The 19700-nt window shown below is 41.4% G+C and overlaps 1 protein-coding gene across 4 annotated transcripts in view; it reads left to right on the top strand.

Annotated features, from left to right (window-relative positions):
- Positions 1-19700, top strand: part of LOC6725695 (tyrosine-protein phosphatase 10D) — a 42167-nt gene that overhangs the window by 17079 nt on the left and 5388 nt on the right. For 2 of the 4 annotated variants that reach the window (XM_039297421.2, XM_039297419.2), the window contains exons 2-8: positions 12564-12813; positions 14471-14752; positions 14947-14994; positions 15993-16665; positions 16740-17164; positions 17227-17658; positions 18157-19554. In XM_039297421.2, the coding sequence (XP_039153355.1) occupies positions 12564-12813; positions 14471-14752; positions 14947-14994; positions 15993-16665; positions 16740-17164; positions 17227-17658; positions 18157-19554 (3508 nt within the window). The remainder of the gene's footprint in view (positions 1-12563; positions 12814-14470; positions 14753-14946; positions 14995-15992; positions 16666-16739; positions 17165-17226; positions 17659-18156; positions 19555-19700) is intronic. The other 2 variants (XM_039297422.2, XM_039297420.2) reach the window with 1 other exon arrangement.

Consider the following 19700-nt stretch of genomic DNA (forward strand, 5'->3'; position numbering starts at 1 on the left):
TTACTGCCTCCTAATCCTGCAGATCCTGCTCTCCTGCTTTCCTGGGTGGCTGGGTTCCTGCTGCCAACGTTCCAGCCGTTGCTGCAAAATGAGAACAGCAAAATGTTAATTAATTTGAATTTCAGCACCAAGTAGGGCGGGCCAGTCTGCCGTCATTTCCCATTGCCATTGTGTTTTGCTGCAGAGAAAACAATTATGTTGCTTCTAAGCTTGAATATGATTTTAAATATGCATATCATTTGGTTTGTATGAATAAAAAAAGAATAAATAAAAAGAAGCCTACAGTAAAAAGTAAGAAGTATTTAAAATAGCCGCCGCTAGGTGGCGCCCGGCTATCTTATAATCAAAGCACTTCTGTTTCTTTATCACGATGGATTTTAACCGAAAGAAACTGTTCTTTTTTGCTGCATACATTTAAAAATAGCTTTTTAATTACGTTTATAGCCCATTTCATTACACATTTTTGTACGGTGTATATGATAGCACTCCCGCGAAACTGGAAAACTGATGCAATGACAAACTGACGCCGCTGTCAAGTAGGAAATGCGATGCATTGTTGTAGTTTGTTGTCGCTGTCGCTTATAACAATGACACCAAATTACATCATTAATGAAAAATATAACACAACAAGAAGGCGGCTGTGAGCTGGGCGCTGGAGATGAAAACTTGCATCACGTCAACAGACGCGGCCTGCTTTTGCCACATAAATATATGAACCTATGTATGTACTCGTACATACATATATGTATATACGTACATATATGAAAAGCAAAAAACCATAGGTACTAACTAGCATATGCATTGCACACACATACTCGTAGATAACCTTATCTAAATATCTACAAGTGTTTGTCTGCATACTTGAGTTTGAGTTTTGCGGTTTGAGTTACATGCGAAGTGAAATCGCTGGAAAATCCCAAATAGGGTGAGGGGAAAACCTTACAAAGAGAAAATGCTCGAGCACTCGAGCATTAAAGTACTTGATATACATTTGTGGTTCTGCGGAAAACCGAGCTACTTAATTCCACTGAATAATGTCATTCCGCTTTCAACGACTTCTAGTGGCGAAAATTTGCGAGAGATTTTCTTTAATTTACTACATTTTATGACAGTTTTATTGCTACAAGTTGAAGTTATCGAATGAAACTTTATTTAATTTTTCCCAATTAGTGCACCAAATAAATGAAAAAGTTTGCATTGAAAGTTTCATCCACAAAAATTGATAGTAAAAAAAATTCGCCGCTTTTCTGCAATTTCAATGCGTTGCATTGCGAAACCAACACGAAACTTTCGGAAATTTCAGCAAAAACTTGGCCATAAAGTTTGCTTCTAAAGAGAAAAAATCTTCAACTTTTGACACTTCCGTGCACTCCGACGCTTCTCAATACATTTTCCAGCACTGGCAGGTGTGGTTTATCGCGGAAAATTGGTCCTCAAGCTGTCGTTCTAGCCGAATAGTGTGTGTTTTTGCCCATATGCACGTATCCGTGTATATTTCTATCTTTTCGCATCATCAAAAACCATCAGCTGAAAATGTTTTCGCTATTGGTGGTTGGGTGGTTATATTCATGCACCTACATAGATCTAGTATCTATAGCATGGAATATAGTGCAGAGTGCTGGTTTTGGTTTTCAGCAAACAGCTTTTGGTTCAACAAACTTCAATTAATGGCACACGGCAGGTTGGGCTTTTGTTGTTCCGTTGTTTGTTTGTTGGCCAAACTAGGAAAAAATGTGGAAAAATAGCGTTGAAAAAGAAAACTTTGCGACACTTTCAAGTGTCGACGGCGGCTGGTGGTGGGCTCATAACGAACACCAGTTGAGAACTAAGCAAACTGCACTGGCAGAAAAACGTGGTAGTTATTATCGGGTCATGTTTTTAAGAGGAGTGTTAAGATCTTATGAAGGTGACAATAGGTCATATAATGCCATAATCTCTGCTGACTTCTTCGCAACAGTGTACTTACAAAGTTCCAATTCGTTTTTTCCAGTGCATCCTCGCCATATACCCTACCCACTGGCACTGCGCCCTCTGCCATTCATCTAAATGTTGCCTAGCCTAGTTTGGTTTTGGTTTAGGCCTTATGGAGCCACCTCCGCCACCAATGGAGTTTTTGAATTTTCCTATGGTCTTTCCACATTTCACTCCACCCCACCAACACCACCTCCCATTTAGTTTTCACTCTCTTTTATGCGTTTTTGTTGGCTTCTTCCTCGCTTCTTCTGCTGCGTAAATATTTATGTTGCTTAAAATGTTGCTCTTTGGACTTGTATGGCAGGGGCGTTAATGCCTCAGTGGGCGTGGTTCAATTACCGCGTCTGAGGTTTGTGCAAAATTCACTTCACACATTTCTTTTCATCGCGATTTGTGGCCAAAAGTGTAGCCACAAAGCCAAGTTCTGGCGAAATGTGAACTGTGAACTATAAAGTCGGATTCAACACTGTTGCTTATCGTGGTTGGGCTATATTCATTTGTCATTGCTTTCTGAAAAGTGCACATAAAAAAACAGCACATAAAACTGTGACATTGCGAATTTTTATGCAGGAATCAGTTGGTTTCATTACAATGTTGGGCATAAATTGGAGAGAGCTCAAAGTAATGCATGCAAAGCGGGCAACAAAGTTTTTAATTACAAGTGTGACATACTTTTGCGCCAGTTGTTTGGCTTAAACAACAGAGGACCAAGGTGGCCCAATTAATTGGCAACACAGGAAAAGGGCCGAAAAGGCGCTGTTCATTTGGGCCCAAAATCAGCGCAATTGGGCATCCCATCTGCCTTGGCATCAATCTGCCGGGATTTGGCCAACTGGGCTAAGAAGCGATTCTCCACTCTCTCACTTTAAATCCTTAAAGGATTGAGTTCAGCCAGCTGAATTGGGGCTAAGGCCTCGCCACGTTTCGCTGCACATGCTAAAATGGCAAAATGTGCAAAAAGCAAGTGGCTGCGCAAATCCAAATCCAAATGCAAATCCAAATGCGAATGCGAACGACGCCGAGTGCAAGTCGAAGTCATTTAATTAAAATGCTGCATGCCGCATGCTGCTAACTTTTAATTAAGATTTAACGCACTCGCCATTTAAATCTGAAAATGGCAACTTAATGGAGAAGATACTTAAAATAAAACAATATAAATAAATACTGCAAACATGATAACTAATCTCTGGAAATGAAATCAAAACCAACTAATGTCGCTCAATTTCGTCAAGTTCTTCGTGTTCGTCGATGGAAAATAGGTTGGTGTATAACGAATTTCCCCAACCTCATTTACTCGGTTATGGGGAAAATCCTAACTGACATTTGACATGGCCAAAACCAAGAAAGCTTTGTATTGGCAAAATGTCAAAGGGGCCAACAGCCAAATCCGAAATCGAAAGAAAAGCCGGAGAAATGCAAAGCACACATTAAGGTTAATTCCCCGAGATGGGCATTCGACAAGGTCCATTAATAATGCTAATTTATTGATTTCGTGTTGCACAACTCGATTTTGCGTCCACTCATTTATCTAATTCCACTCATTTTGTTTATTGCCGATGGTGACCCCGATTACGTAACTGTGTGTTAAATATATTTGGGATTTAAAAATGTGTATATTTATAAGAACAAATAACTGAATGTTTTTTCGCTTAAATCTGGAAAACGACTTTTGTCCAAAAATACGATTTATACAAAGGGTTTTTGTCATAACTTATCTAAAAATGGTCATAAAAGCACAAGAATGACTGTTTTGTGCAGCTAATTACCACTACTAACTATCCCTATCACTTTTTGACAAATTTTGAAAAATTAATTTTTGGGTCGATTTTTGCATTTTTGGTAAGGGGTAACATCATCAAAATTTGCGAAAAATGGCAAAAAAATAAAATTCCGATTTTTGAATGCCAATCGATTGGGAATTCAATTACGAGCACAACGAGGTATGGCAATCCATTTTTTGACCATTATTTGGCAACTTTTAGCCAATTTCCAAAATATGCCCAGTGCGTTATCATGGCTTTTGGGTTCAGACTTTTACCTTAAATAGCCACTGAATGTTCTCCCATTGAAATGGCCAGTTTTCCAGTTGCCTCAAGGAATCAGCAATCCTCCCCAAAATATTTTCATTTGTATCCCTATCCAGGATACGCATCGTTGAGCAGCAAAGAAAATGGCAAAACGAGGAATAATATTCAGTGCAAAAGTTTCTGGCAGAAAGAGAAGAAGGAAAATAAGAGGAGGCTAAGGAGAATTGGCAGCGGAAAATTGTTTCCATCTTGGCATAAATATTGATTTTTTCTTTTTTGCATTTGTTATTTTGAATTTTGCATATATTTATGAATGTATGTATGTAAGGGAAGCTAACTGCAGACCCTTCACAATTTCTCCCCTCATTTAAAACATAATTTATGCAATCCGCAGCAGAAACTTTGATGGCAGGAGTAAAAGGGTTTTCAAAAGTGTCATTTTCAGCGCAGGAGAAGTCGGCTCATTAAATTCCCATTGTGCAGTTTTCATTTTTCATTGACTGGCGAAAATGCATTGATTGAAATAGGCAACAATTAAACCGAAATGAATTATGGCGATTCAATCGAAATGAATTGCAATAATAATACATATGAAAAACAATTTAAGTGCAGATAAATTCTACTGTCTAAGTTTCCAAATATTGAGTGTAAAATAATATCAGTGAAATAATTCGTAAAATGCAGAGTATGCATTTTTGAAAGAATGAAAAGAATACTATATATAAAATGTTAAAACGGTCATTTTGCCTTTATTTTTGACTTTGGGAGCCCATTTAAATTTACATATTCTCGTACATTTTTTTCAACTTGCAATGAACATACAAAAACACGATGAACAACAACAAGCACTTGACAATTTTTCCCCCTGGCTTTTCAATTTACATATACACATTCGATATGCAGAAAAGATAAGCAGCAAAAAATGAAAATGGTGAGGTGTTGAAAATATTATGATAAAGCTGAAACAGACTTGTTAAATTTTCAACATTCAGAATACTCAGTGAAGTAATTTTTAAACGAAATTATAATTAGTTGGTGGTGATAAATAAAATAGTCTTAAAATAAGCATTATCGAAATATTGTTAGAGAAATAATGACGGTTTCTCAAATCCCCGAGATGCACAGGCCGTCTCTTTCGCACAGTCTACCTGTCTCACCTGTATCCTGTATTAAGCAATTATCAAGATGGCGCCTCGTCTGTGTAACAGGAACTTTTGAATGCTCGCTCACTTTCCCATACAGGTAATTTGGCCATGTGTGCAAGAGCACACACACACAGACACACGCATACGGGCACAAACTGCGCCTAGACATGCCATCCCTTTCCCTCCCGCTGCCTATTTTCCGCCACCCACCGCCCACATTTGCCGGCACCTTTGGCTCCTTTTATATGCCCATTTGTCGCAATATTTGCCATGAAAGGCAACTAATAAATTCTCTTACTGCGCTACTTGGCCTTTCCTCCTCCTTTTGTCCCTCCTTTATCCACCGTTTCACTTTGTCTGCAAGTTTCCAACTTTTGCACACACACACACACTCGCACACGCACGCACACAGGCCGGCATACACATGTCAACAGGGCAAAAGTTTCATTGGTAAATTGCCTGGTCAAAAGCAAAAGGCGAACTGTAGTTTGCTTGCAGGGAGGCTAAGCAAGTCAGTCCACGAGTTAGTGTAGTTATGCACTGAGAGAAATCTGTATTTACTACAAAAAAAAAAAGAAATTATAAAATTTAAAACTACTTCAGCTAAGCAACCAAATTTCACAAGATAGTTAAGAGCAGTTTAAAATTTAAACATATATTATTGCATCAACTTAAGCATAACAACTTTATAACAAGGGTTATTGTTGGCACATTTTCTCTCAGTGCACAAATACATAAGTTGGTATGTCCTTATGTCGGGGAGCCTAACTCAAGTCCACAAATGCTGTCCTTTCGCTGTCTGCTTGTGCTTTATGACTGAGCCATTCACCAAATACTTTTCTATACCTTTGGGCATCTTCAGTGCCAATGGGAATGGCAGCTGGAAAATGGGAAAAGTAGAAGGTAGCGAAGCTACTTAGACACTGACCACCGCCGGTGATGAGGATTTGGGCTTTGAGGTTCCTTTGGGACATTTGTTGATTGCAAAATTGCAAAATTGAGCACTAAGGCCAATTTGGCAATATTTAGTTAGTTTTTCTTCTTCCTTGGAACTACATTCATTTCTAAACTTGAAGCTAACGAACATATGTACCTATTTTTGGCGATTCAAGCCCACGGCGAACTGAACTTGCCAGACATTAATGCAAAGCGGAAGTCGTAGGCGGAAAGTAATGATCGGCTGAGCTTAAGATTAAGATTCGTCTGATTCCGCTTGATTCGCAACTGCGGATTTTGACTTGCAGACCATTCTCTCGGCTCCAATTTAAGTTTCCGGCTTTCGTTGTCAGTTATTAAAGTTGCGGATAATGTTGATAAACTGATAACTGGCGATGTTATGACAACGAGCAAAACAAACAAATAAACGAGCGAGTGAGCAATTCTAGTCACGCATATTAACCAATAAAAGAAAGAAAGGTGAAATGCGGAGGGGAGGAGGGGGGGATAGGTCTTAAGCGATTTAAATAGCCGCTCAACTGAACTGAGCTCGGCTCAGAGCACAAAAACATCCGTAATAAAAGTAAAAAAAAACAACAATACGGGTGCAATGCGAAAGAAGGGAGGGAGAGGAATTCCAAGAGAAATAGAAATGGAAATAAAAGAAAAGTAACGAGAAGAAACGAAAAGAAAAGCGACTGAAAACAAAAACATATCCAAAAAAAAACGAGACGTGCAATGAATGGCAATTTGAACGCAAAGAGATGGCGAAGAAGCAACAAATGAGCATAAATTGAGGCAATTGAGGGGGGAGAGTGGGGAGCGAAGTACACTGCAAAATATAAATTTACCATATACAACATAAGAAAGGATTGTTGCACACTTAATATCCCTGTTAAAATACTTAATATGTATGTATATTTTAAATTAAAGAAATATTAAGAAATATTTCGAACTGAGAAAAATCTTTTCTTGGTGACACAAAACAATTGATCATTAAAACGTTAAGATCCGCTTTTTTATTTGTGTACACACGCAATAAACAGACAACTTATTCAGACATATGTATTTACATATCTCACTACCCTGCCTTTTCCGCCACGCCCACTTACTCATTTCATTGTTCACTCTTTATCTTGACCCCCCATCTACCTTCATTTCCCCATTCCGCACCACGTCTGTCTTCCACCTTTCGCCTGAAACCTGCAATTCAACCGCCAACTTTTCACACTTCAACTACAGCAACAGCAATAAGTAAAGAACTATTTGCAACTACAACAGCGTCTGGATCCATGGGCTTAGGTGCTCTTTTTTCAAAGGGGGGAGATGTAAGCAAAAAAATGTATTCCATATGTATTACATCATATATTAACCATATCCCAACAAGGTTAGTTTATTGACTATATATGATTTCACAACACTATTCTAAGAGAATAACAGCATATTGCTTTGAAAAGAAATGTAGAGTTTGAAAGAGCGTTGCCGGACATTTGTTTTATGATTAGCAAGAGGGCATCCTGGTGCTTTTGGGAGCCCCTCTTCGTGGCGCCACTGCCATGCGCAACCGACTGTCAGTTAGCTGTCCGAGGCACGAACAAGCTCGAGACCCCCGAATGGAGCACTTTATGCTAATTGCGCTTTTGCCTCTCGGACAGGTAGCCCGGCAACCAATGCAACTCATAGACAAGTCAAATGCTCTGCTATTCGCTGAGTGGAGTAGGGGAAAGGGGGAGGGGGGACTTTACAAGTAAAAGTTCTGTGCAAAAAAGAGATACAAAAATGTAGCTTTCAAGTGCACTATTACTGGCTAATTAATGGTTTAAAGCGATCTTGGCAATTATGTTACTCACTTCAAGATGAGTAATAGCTGACTAAATAATAGTTAACAATTTAGCTGTGTTTTTTGCGATTTGCAACGGGCATATTGAAAATAGTGTGACCTTGCAACACAAAGAAGCATGTACATACAGTGTGAACTTGCAACGCTAAGAAACATTCATTTCCACATTGAAGTTTTAAATCCTATGAAATTTTCCGTTCCTAAATTCCCGCATTTAAACGGATAAACAGAATGCGAACGATATTTAGGTTTCCAAGTGAGAGGAACAGGGAAAACTTGTGTTTACAACTAAGTACCCAAGTCAAGAAAAGGTCAGGACAGAGGCCAAATTTTCTAAGGGCGAGTATTTACGTGCATTTACCCTAAAAAGCACTATAACAAAATGTGCTCCAGTTGTTTTCTTGTGCTGGCTTATCTCTGGAAAATGTCCAGCTTTTCTTTATTCAGTTGTTGCCGGCATTGTGTTTGTGTGGGCCATGTTGCCATTGTTCTACTTATATTGTTGCTTCTTGTATTGGCTCTGCTGTGAACTTCTTTTATTCATAGGCTGTGCCCCACCTGAGATGACGTTGAACTTTTAACTTGTGAGCTCTCGTAACTTCCCGCATCTTGATTTCGCTTCTTATTTCTTGTCCAAATGTCTTCATGGACTTGAAAAGGTAGGAATCTAGTCGGCAGACTCTGGGGAATTTCAGTCTTAGCAGTTTGATAGAGCATATTTCAACTTAGGTTCCAATATTGTACCCATGTACCTGTAACGGCCTAATACCAAAATGCCTTTGGTTATAACGGCTTTGGACTTGTTAGCCAAACCGTTTTGGCTACTGTGTTTTTAATTATTTAAATGAAACTCGCCCGCTGTCGTTGTTGTTTGTTTGCAGCGTGTGTTTGTTTGCTCCGCTCGCAATGTTTGCTTTGCATTTGTTTGTCTGTTTGATTGTTTGCTCTTGGCCTTTGTTTGCCTTGGCCAGTCTGCATCAGCAGCTGCGACAGCGACGGCAAAAGTTGAAGTTCATGTTTCCTTAGTGGCTCACGGCTGAAAAGCACGCACAAACAAATCGCAGCAAAAACAACATGACGAATAAATATGATTTAAATGCGGAAAAAGTCTTTTACAGAGACATTTTAAACATCAAACATCAACTCTCTAATGTGTGTATTTTGAAAAACATTATCTGCAGTTAAAAACCCATTTTTGATCGACTTTAAACAATGATCATCCTTGATAATCTGCGATGTTTTCGAAGCCTTGGCCATAAAACCACTTTTTTACGAACTTCAAGACCATGTCTGGCTTAGGGTTTATACTCTATACGTTAAATAACAAATTCGAAGGCTTTGTGGCCCATTGTTAATTGCCATTAATTTTATATTATTATTATTATTATGATTTCTTGTGTATTTCTGCAAAAATCGTGGCTTTGCCTCTGGCTTAAACGCACAATGTGTGAGTCACAAAGCGTGGACTCGAAATGAGAGGAGTGTTGTACATATGGGGTGTGGTTAAATTAACTCAAATGGTTTGTGCCCGAGCAATTGCAAAATAAATAAAAAAATAAATAAAACCGCCAGCGAAAACTCATGTGCGAATAATGCAAAGTGTAAATTGAGCATTTAAGTGAAACGAAACCACAACAAATCGTACATATATATATATATATCCATATCCATATAATACACTTCTTCAATGGAGTATGCGATGCGAATATTTAATTGCATAATGTGACCAGACTGACACACTATGCGTTAATAATAATCAACAAACTTACCATCATCATCATCATCATTAACGCTGCCATTGATTTCAGTGATGTGCGTTTGGAGTTTTTCCAGTCAAACGGCTTTTTATTCATTCTTGCACCGCCGTTGTTATATAGAGCAGGCTATAATTCCCAACTGGTTAAAGCCAATCTAAGTTCTGTTGATAAGAGGCAGCTACACTTTAAGTTCTCTGGTTTATAATGCATAAAACCCATTGACTGCCAGCTATATGGCTTTGAAATAATAGCATCTCTAATTCACACCATCATCATTATCTTGGCTAATGACTAATGGGCCATGGTAGCTGTTGAGCTCATGTAATGGCCAGAAAGAAGTGAAAAGAAAACGCCAGTAACAGACGCACAGCTTGAAAAAGCGAAATGAAGAAAGGAAAACAAGAAGCTCAACAAAAAGTGTTCAATTATGCAAGCGAGTTACAGTTAGGCGCCCACCAAATCAAAAAAAAAAAAAAGAAGAAAAAAAATGAAAACATTAAATAAAAGAGGTAATACGGGTATTCCAGGGGTAAAAGTGGGGTATAGCCGTTTTTGGAGCTGCTGGCCAACATTTCATTTCGATTTCGAAGCGAAAGCGCAACGCAAATTGCAATTGAATTCATTTTGTACATTTTTCTTTTTCACTTTGCCTTAGTTTTCTGGCGAAAAAAGTGTTGTGAAAATATTGCAAGTAAGCCGACTGGGGTGGGTAAATAATAAATAATTGATTGTTTGACCGATTGATTGAGTGAGTGACGACGGTAATTGGCAAACTCCATTCCGTATGCAATGGAATGGGTTGCGTTGGAGTGCGATTTTGCGACGGGGGTACAGGTGGGCGCCACTAAGTGCTCTCTTTAAAGTGATAGGCGCAAAAAAAAAAAAAGAAAAAAAAAACGGGGAAAATTGAGCTGTCAAATCAAACAGGTTGACAATGCTTTTTGCTAAATGGCAATGTGAAAATTGCCACTGAATTAAGATTTGCATACGCTGGTGATTTTTTGCACGTTATACGGGTTTATGCGTGCCTCAAATTGGTGATTATTCTGATAATATTTACAGCTCAAGAACTATGGAAATACGATTAAGAGAATAGTTAAATTTTAATGGAATTTTTTTACGAAACATTCTTAATAGTTGTTCTTGGCATAAATGTGTATCAATAGTTATCATAAAGTTCTGACGCATAAACATGGCATGCAAGCCACTTTTTATTTGCCGACCAAAGTCATCAATCAAGCCAACAAGTTGAGGAACTTTTCTTTTTTTTTTTTTATCCACTTCCTGGCGCCATTTTTTCGAACGCCATTTTGTGTGTGTTTGAGTTATACCTTTTTCATTCTGCTGTTCAAACGCTTTCAGTTTGATGGTCAACTTGCTTCTGCCTTTTTATGAACTTTCCGTACTCTGTACGGTCATTTGAACACATTTGAAAACATTAGAACAGTCACGCCTCGCATAAAAAAAAATAAGAGTAGTCCCGCAATTTGATCGAATTGAATTGCTGCCAAATGAAATTACAAAAGTTTGAACAACCGCCCCGGAGAAATTGATAGTTTCAGTTGAATTGGAGGATATAACCACGGGTTTCGTTCATTTCCATTTCTCTAATTGAGCGTTAAAATTGAGTGGTTCGCAAAACGTCAAGTAATTGGGGATAGTAATGCCCTTAGGAACTAAGAGGAATTGTAGGATTAATCGTGTTTTTCTGGGAAGGAAGGGTCTGTATTAAACTACTATAAACTTAATGCTTTAAAAAGGTTTTTTAGCTCTAGAAAATATTTGGTTTTGAAGTTATACAATGTATGTACTTATTCTAGTTTCTTAAAGTAATATTAATATTTTACTTTCTTTAATTCAAAAGCTATTTTCTATATTAATTTCTCAATTTAAAGTTGAACTACATTTCATAAAGTGTACAATTGTCTCGCTTTAATGCAAAGCAATAATGCAGAGTCCGGATTTAAGTCTCAACCGACGGCGACTGCATTTCCGTCATTTTAATCCTTTAATGTGCCGTAGTCCTTTTCGCCGCGTCTGCCGTCCTGCGGGATATGTGGCAGCATCTGTGTCCTGTGTCCTGCGTCCCATGTCCCTCTGCCAGTCAAATCCATTATACCTCCTGTTTTTTATTTTATTTTTGCCGCTTGCCTCATTTTCGCGGCAGTTTCCACGGGGGACGGGGTGAGGTATCGAGTCCTGCGAGAGGAGTCCAAATAGTTGGGAGTGGGCGTCGGCAGAGCTCATTGTTTGCGGTGTTAATATTTGGCGTCTGGCACCAACAGACAGCGCCAGGAATGCCGACGGATGCACTGAGAAAAAGTACGAAAACTGTGCAAAAAATAAAGCAGTATTAAAGAAGGTAATAAATCAGAGAGCTAATGAGGAAACTCCGTATAAACTCGTCAATTACTTACGCCCCATTTCTCTCTGTGCAAGCGAGCTGAGTAACAAGGACAACCGTTAACGTCAACACCCACTCATGCCGTCCCTGTCTGTATCTGTATCTGCATCTGCATCTGCATCTGTATCTGTATCTGCATCGGTAGCTGCATCTCTATCTGCATCATCGTCATTATCATCATGATGTGCCATTTAATTGTCACTCGCGTTGCATTTTGTTTGTTTGCCAGTCGTCCTTGTTGCTTTTGCTGCCGGTATTGTTGCTGTAATGTCATTGCACTTTTTGTGCTAACTGAAAATGACGGAGGGTAAACTTTAAATGCAAGTACGTAACAACGAAGTCACACGTAAACGCATATAAAGGGCAATGTCATAATAAACTATTTATTTAATGAATAATAAGTACGTTTTAAATTGGGTTAAGCATTTGGAAGCTCCTAACTAACTAAATGTTAAATGTTGCATATCTTATTTCTTGCAGGACGTTCGATGTGCAGATCTAGCCATAAGTATACCCAATAATCCCGGCCTGGACGATGGGGCCTCCTATCGACTGGACTATAGTCCGCCCTTCGGCTATCCGGAGCCCAACACGACGATTGCCTCGCGGGAAATCGGCGATGAGATTCAATTCTCACGCGCCCTACCGGGCACCAAATACAACTTTTGGCTGTACTACACGAATTTCACGCACCACGATTGGCTCACCTGGACGGTGACGATAACAACAGGTGAGTGATAAGTGATAAGAGTAGTCCTGTTATTACTATATACTTCAATTGTATCAATACCTTTAAGATATACGAACATATGAGGTTGTATTACAAAGCTTTCAACCATATTACTCATACGCAACGTTGACTTAGAACTCATTTACCAAATGCTCTTTGTTGCTTCAATTATTTAAATATATAGCTATTAAATTATAAAACTATTATAGTAGCTCTTTGAATTCTAGTAGCATAAATAAAAGATATAACAAAGTTCTTCTGGTAGATCAACGTGGCGTATGCGTAATTTAAGTTCCTTTAATGCGTATTCTCCAGTATAGGGCAGTATACCAAATATATATAATCGATCGTCATCTTGACTATATATATATATTGTTGTCTCCCTTTCACTTGCAAACTCTGCCGGTTTTTGAGTAAAAGTGGTTGGCTATTACTGGTTTTGTTTGTTTTGCCTTTGTTTTCTGTCTTTATGTTACTTTTGTCTCTTTTTTTATTGTATTTGTTTTTTTTTTTTTTTTGCTGTCGATCGGCGCCGATAACTTGAAATTTTTGTACACTTTCTTTAGTTGACCAGCTTGGTTCATTTGTTTTTTTTTTTGCAAAAACAGCAGTGAAAATAAAAACAAAAGTGCAGCGAAGAGTGTTTTTTTGCGGAATTTCTTGAAAATGCGTTGGCAATAATAACATAACAGCATTTTGCTCATTATTGTAAACAGTTAAAACTACAAATGATACAATCGTTTGTAGCGCTTTTCTTTCCTCTTCTTCCCTTCTCCCATAACTTTTCCCCATTTTCCCCAAAACGAGACCCTTGGGTAATTTATAGGCATAGACTGGCACTCAACGCCCTGTTTTTGTCCCCACTCCCACTGCCTTTATCAACCCCCCTTTTTGGCTGGACTTTCGCAGGTGTCGGTCGAATTTTCACCCTCTGTACTTTTTACAGTCGCAAAAATATCGAGTTACTCGTTTAAATCACATTTTATAACTTAGATTTTAGATCCTTAAATTAGTTTAGATTACACTTAATTTCTTTGCATTTGCTGCAATTTTAATACATTTTCTATAAATCCTACATAACAACTATTATGCTGGCAAATATGTTTCTATGCAATTTTCTAATTCCCAGAACATATACGTATTTTGTATCAGTGTAGACACAGTGTACTCCGAACTCCCACTCCAATTAACCAACTTTCGTTCTTTTCGCTGTACCTTCCCTTTATCCGTTTGTCTGATTGATTTCGTTACTTAGTTCGATTTGCTCATTAGCCAGCTTACAAACATTTGTCGAGGGGGCTGTTTGAAGGGGAAGGGGGAGGGGGGGGATGTGTACTATCGAACTGCAATTAGCAGTTTGTGGCACTTGCAACTCGTATTCGGTTGCATGTTTCGTTTGCTCTCTTTCAAACAGCACGCAACACAACAGGAAAAGGCAATTAGATGGAAGCCATTTGGAGGACAAGGCCAAGTTCTATTAGTTTGTAATCTTGCATCTTGAATTTCAAACTATTTCGAACGGGGGTAGTTGTAATTTTATTTCTAAATCCTTTGAACAGGCTTCCAAAGCTTCTCCAATTGCAAAGCCTTTGGAATATTGATAGGAATTAAATCCAAATCGAATCGTATTAATTGGTGTGCTCTCCCCAACTTGCAGCTCCCGATCCGCCATCGAATCTGTCCGTTCAGGTGAGGAGCGGCAAGAATGCCATCATCCTGTGGTCTCCGCCCACCCAGGGCAGCTATACGGCCTTCAAGATCAAGGTGCTCGGACTGTCGGAGGCGTCGAGCAGCTACAACCGCACCTTCCAGGTGAACGACAACACATTCCAGCACAGCGTCAAGGAGCTGACACCGGGAGCCACCTACCAGGTGCAGGCCTATACCATCTACGATGGCAAGGAGTCGGTGGCCTACACCAGTCGCAACTTCACCACAAGTGAGTCCATCCAAGTCAATGCATAACTAGAATAATCCAAACCAATACACTCAAAAAACGAAGATATGTTATTGTTCTATTCGGTGATGGTGACTTAACCTGATTAACTTCTTTGTCTCCCGCTTTCATTGTAACTAAAAACCAAATATACACGCACAAAACATGAACTTAAATTAACAACACGTGACAAAAAGGTCGAAGGACGCGGCATAAAGAATTGCTGGACATTAAGATCCTAAGAGGTAATATCTAAGCTTATACCACACCAACCCAAAGAACTAATCCCTCCCCGCCTACAACTAACCCATAATCCACTGATTTGTACACTTAAAGAAAACATCAGCACACAAAGATTTGCAATTTCAAGTATTTATACGATTTTCCGTTCATGCGACTCGCATATTACCCATTAATTTTCATTTAGCTTGTTTAACCTATTAGTTTACTAACATAAGCCATAAATTGCAGTGAATTGTTTCTGGTAGTTAATTTCTGTCAGTGTACGTAGCACATAGCTGACCTCAAACCAACCCCTTTTGCACAGGCTACAGTCCAAATTGCATTCCAAAATGCATTTTTGATCCGACAATTGGCAACCGCAGTGCACTTTCTCCACCCAAAAATGGAGGAGGAGGCTTTTCCCCATTTTCCCACACTTTTTCCTGCCGCTTTTCTCGCAGTTTTCCCATCGCACAATGTGGCTTGTCCAGCCACAGCAAAGCAACCGAATCGCAAATAACAGTGGTCACTTTGTAAATGCAACGTTTGCTGGCATAGATACTTTAACCGGAAATAATCGCACAAAATGCCAGGGGAAGTTGGAATTTAACAAGCAGTGGATTATTATATACTTGATTATATATAATTGCTAATGATTAACCCTTTTACTTGTATGTAATTTTCGGCACTGAAGTTTTCCTTAACTAAACTCGAATATAATTTATTTAGTAGTTAAATCATTACTCAACTAGCAATTACTCGACTCACAACCACTGTGCCAAACAATTTCTAACTAGCACACACACACACATACTATACACACACACACACACACACGCACACACACTGCCTGCCCAAAACCCAACAATTCTAACATCCCCGCAACAAAAACTAAAACTCCAACCCAACCAAAAATTCCGTACGCGACCGCAACTAACGCAAAGCCACTTCTCTGTCTTGTCCGGCGAATCCACATCCACATCCATTTCCGCATCCACAACGCGCAATTGGGAATCCGCAGAGCCCAACACTCCGGGGAAATTCATCGTCTGGTTCCGTAATGAGACGACACTGCTGGTCCTGTGGCAGCCGCCGTATCCGGCGGGGATCTACACGCACTACAAGGTATCCATCGAGCCGCCGGATGCCAACGATAGTGTGCTCTATGTGGAGAAGGAGGGCGAACCGCCCGGACCGGCGCAGGCTGCCTTCAAGGGTCTGGTGCCCGGTAGGGCGTACAACATATCCGTGCAGACGATGTCCGAGGATGAGATCTCATTGCCGACGACGGCGCAATATCGAACGGTGCCGTTGCGTCCGCTGAACGTGACCTTTGACCGCGACTTCATTACCTCCAATTCGTTCCGGGTGCTGTGGGAGGCGCCCAAGGGCATCTCCGAATTTGACAAATACCAGGTTTCGGTGGCCACAACACGACGCCAATCCACGGTGCCGCGCAGCAACGAACCGGTGGCATTCTTCGATTTTCGCGACATCGCCGAACCGGGCAAGACGTTCAATGTGATCGTGAAGACCGTATCCGGCAAGGTCACCTCGTGGCCAGCCACCGGGGATGTGACACTGCGACCACTGCCCGTACGCAATTTGCGGAGCATCAACGATGACAAGACGAATACCATGATCATTACGTGGGAGGCGGATCCGGCCAGCACGCAGGATGAGTACCGCATTGTGTAAGTAATCTTCGGGATTTGATTCTTTTTTCTAGTTCAACTCTATGGTAATATTTGCCTTTTACGTCCACCAGATACCACGAACTGGAGACATTTAATGGTGACACCAGTACCCTGACCACGGATCGGACTCGATTCACCCTGGAGAGCCTGCTGCCCGGTCGCAACTACTCATTGTCCGTCCAGGCGGTATCCAAGAAGATGGAATCGAATGAGACTAGCATCTTTGTGGTCACCCGACCCTCGTCGCCCATCATCGAGGACTTGAAGAGCATCCGGATGGGCCTGAACATCAGTTGGAAGAGCGATGTCAACTCCAAGCAGGAGCAGTACGAGGTGCTGTACTCCCGCAACGGAACCAGCGACTTGCGCACCCAAAAGACCAAGGAGTCGCGCCTGGTGATCAAGAATCTGCAGCCGGGTGCTGGCTATGAACTCAAGGTGTTTGCAGTCAGTCACGATCTGCGAAGCGAACCACATGCCTATTTCCAAGCAGTTTGTAAGTTTGATGAGCAAGATTTTGAAATATATTTTTTCTAACTAAAAACTATTATATTTAAGATCCCAATCCACCACGCAACATGACCATCGAGACGGTGAGGAGCAACTCGGTGTTGGTCCACTGGTCACCGCCGGAAAGCGGTGAATTTACCGAGTACTCCATACGCTATCGCACGGACAGCGAACAGCAGTGGGTGCGCCTGCCCAGCGTTCGGTCCACGGAGGCGGATATCACCGACATGACCAAGGGCGAAAAGTACACCATTCAGGTGAACACGGTCAGCTTTGGCGTGGAGAGTCCAGTGCCGCAGGAGGTGAACACCACAGTGCCGCCAAATCCGGTGTCCAATATCATTCAATTGGTGGACTCACGTAACATCACTTTGGAGTGGCCCAAGCCAGAGGGTCGCGTGGAATCGTACATTCTTAAGTGGTGGCCCAGCGATAATCCCGGTCGTGTCCAGACCAAGAACGTCTCCGAGAACAAGTCGGGTGAGTTAGCGATCGATTGGATTGTTGGCGCCTTCTCGAATCCTGAATATAAATCGGAACCACTCTCACATCCTTCTGTCTGAAACCCCCCCTCCTCATCTTTCAAAAATCATCCATTTTCTTTCTGAATTTTCGAATTTCTTCGAATTTCATCTTAACTGCTTCTGCCGTTAGACTTGGATTCGTTTTTCTGGAAATACTCTTCATTGCCCTAAATGGATACCCTAAATTCCTTTGCCTGCAATCTGAACTCTATCTTTAAATCTTTCCTGATGGTATATATATAATATATTCTCCATTTCTCTGATGGATCAACTTTTCCAAAGTATTTCCTCTCGGCTATGAACTTGTCATTCATATACTCTTGTTAACCTAAACCATTTATACCACATCTTTTCCTTTTACCTTTCCCTTTCAACTGCAATCTTCTGAAGCTTCACCCTGTTCTGTTCCACTCTAACCCTTCCCCTTCTGCTTCTGTAACTCATCCAACAACAGCCGACGATTTGTCGACAGTGCGTGTCCTCATCGGCGAACTGATGCCCGGCGTGCAGTACAAGTTTGACATCCAGACGACGTCTTATGGAATCCTGTCGGGCATCACCAGTCTGTATCCGCGCACTATGCCGCTCATCCAGTCGGACGTGGTGGTGGCCAATGGCGAGAAGGAGGACGAGCGGGACACCATCACTCTGAGCTACACACCCACGCCGCAGTCGTCGTCCAAGTTCGATATCTATCGGTTCTCCCTCGGCGATGCCGAGATCCGGGACAAGGAGAAGCTGGCCAACGATACGGATCGCAAGGTGACGTTTACGGGTCTGGTGCCTGGTCGACTGTACAACATCACAGTTTGGACTGTGAGCGGTGGTGTGGCCAGTTTGCCCATACAACGACAGGATCGCCTGTATCCGGAACCCATCACTCAGCTGCATGCCACCAACATCACGGATACAGAGATCTCACTGCGCTGGGATTTGCCCAAGGGCGAGTACAATGACTTCGATATCGCCTACCTCACGGCAGACAATCTGTTGGCCCAGAATATGACCACCAAGAATGAGATCACCATCAGTGACCTGCGACCCCACAGGAACTACACATTCACCGTGGTGGTTCGTTCCGGCACTGAATCGTCGGTGCTGAGGAGCAGTTCACCACTGTCCGCCAGCTTTACGACAAATGAAGCGGTGCCAGGTCGAGTTGAACGCTTCCATCCCACGGATGTCCAGCCCAGCGAGATCAATTTCGAGTGGTCGCTGCCATCCAGTGAGGCAAATGGCGTCATCCGCCAGTTCTCGATAGCCTATACGAATATCAATAATCTCACGGATGCGGGCATGCAGGACTTTGAGTCGGAGGAGGCATTCGGTGTGATCAAGAATCTAAAGCCCGGCGAGACCTATGTGTTCAAGATTCAGGCCAAGACTGCCATCGGTTTCGGTCCGGAGCGGGAGTACCGGCAAACGATGCCGATACTGGCGCCACCACGTCCTGCCACCCAAGTGGTGCCCACCGAGGTCTATCGCAGCTCATCGACCATCCAGATTCGGTTTAGGAAGAACTACTTCTCGGATCAAAACGGCCAGGTGCGCATGTACACGATCATCGTGGCCGAGGATGATGCCAAAAATGCCTCCGGCCTGGAGATGCCCAGCTGGCTGGATGTGCAGTCGTACAGCGTTTGGCTGCCCTATCAGGCCATAGATCCGTACTATCCATTCGAGAACCGATCCGTGGAGGACTTCACCATCGGCACGGAGAACTGTGACAATCACAAGATCGGCTACTGCAACGGACCACTGAAATCGGGAACCACCTACCGGGTGAAGGTGCGGGCGTTCACCGGAGCGGATAAGTTCACGGATACCGCCTACAGTTTTCCCATTCAGACAGGTGAGTGTGGGGTTAGCTGGATAGATATTAAATGCAATTATGTAAGGTAGTCACTAGAACTCATAAAGTTCAAATGAACTTATATCTATGATTCAGATCAACTAAGTTTGTATTTGTAACAAATGATACCTAAACCTTAAATCTCT

This window comes from Drosophila simulans, chromosome X (genome assembly GCF_016746395.2).
Source record: "Drosophila simulans strain w501 chromosome X, Prin_Dsim_3.1, whole genome shotgun sequence".
Lineage (NCBI taxonomy): Eukaryota > Metazoa > Arthropoda > Insecta > Diptera > Drosophilidae > Drosophila > Drosophila simulans.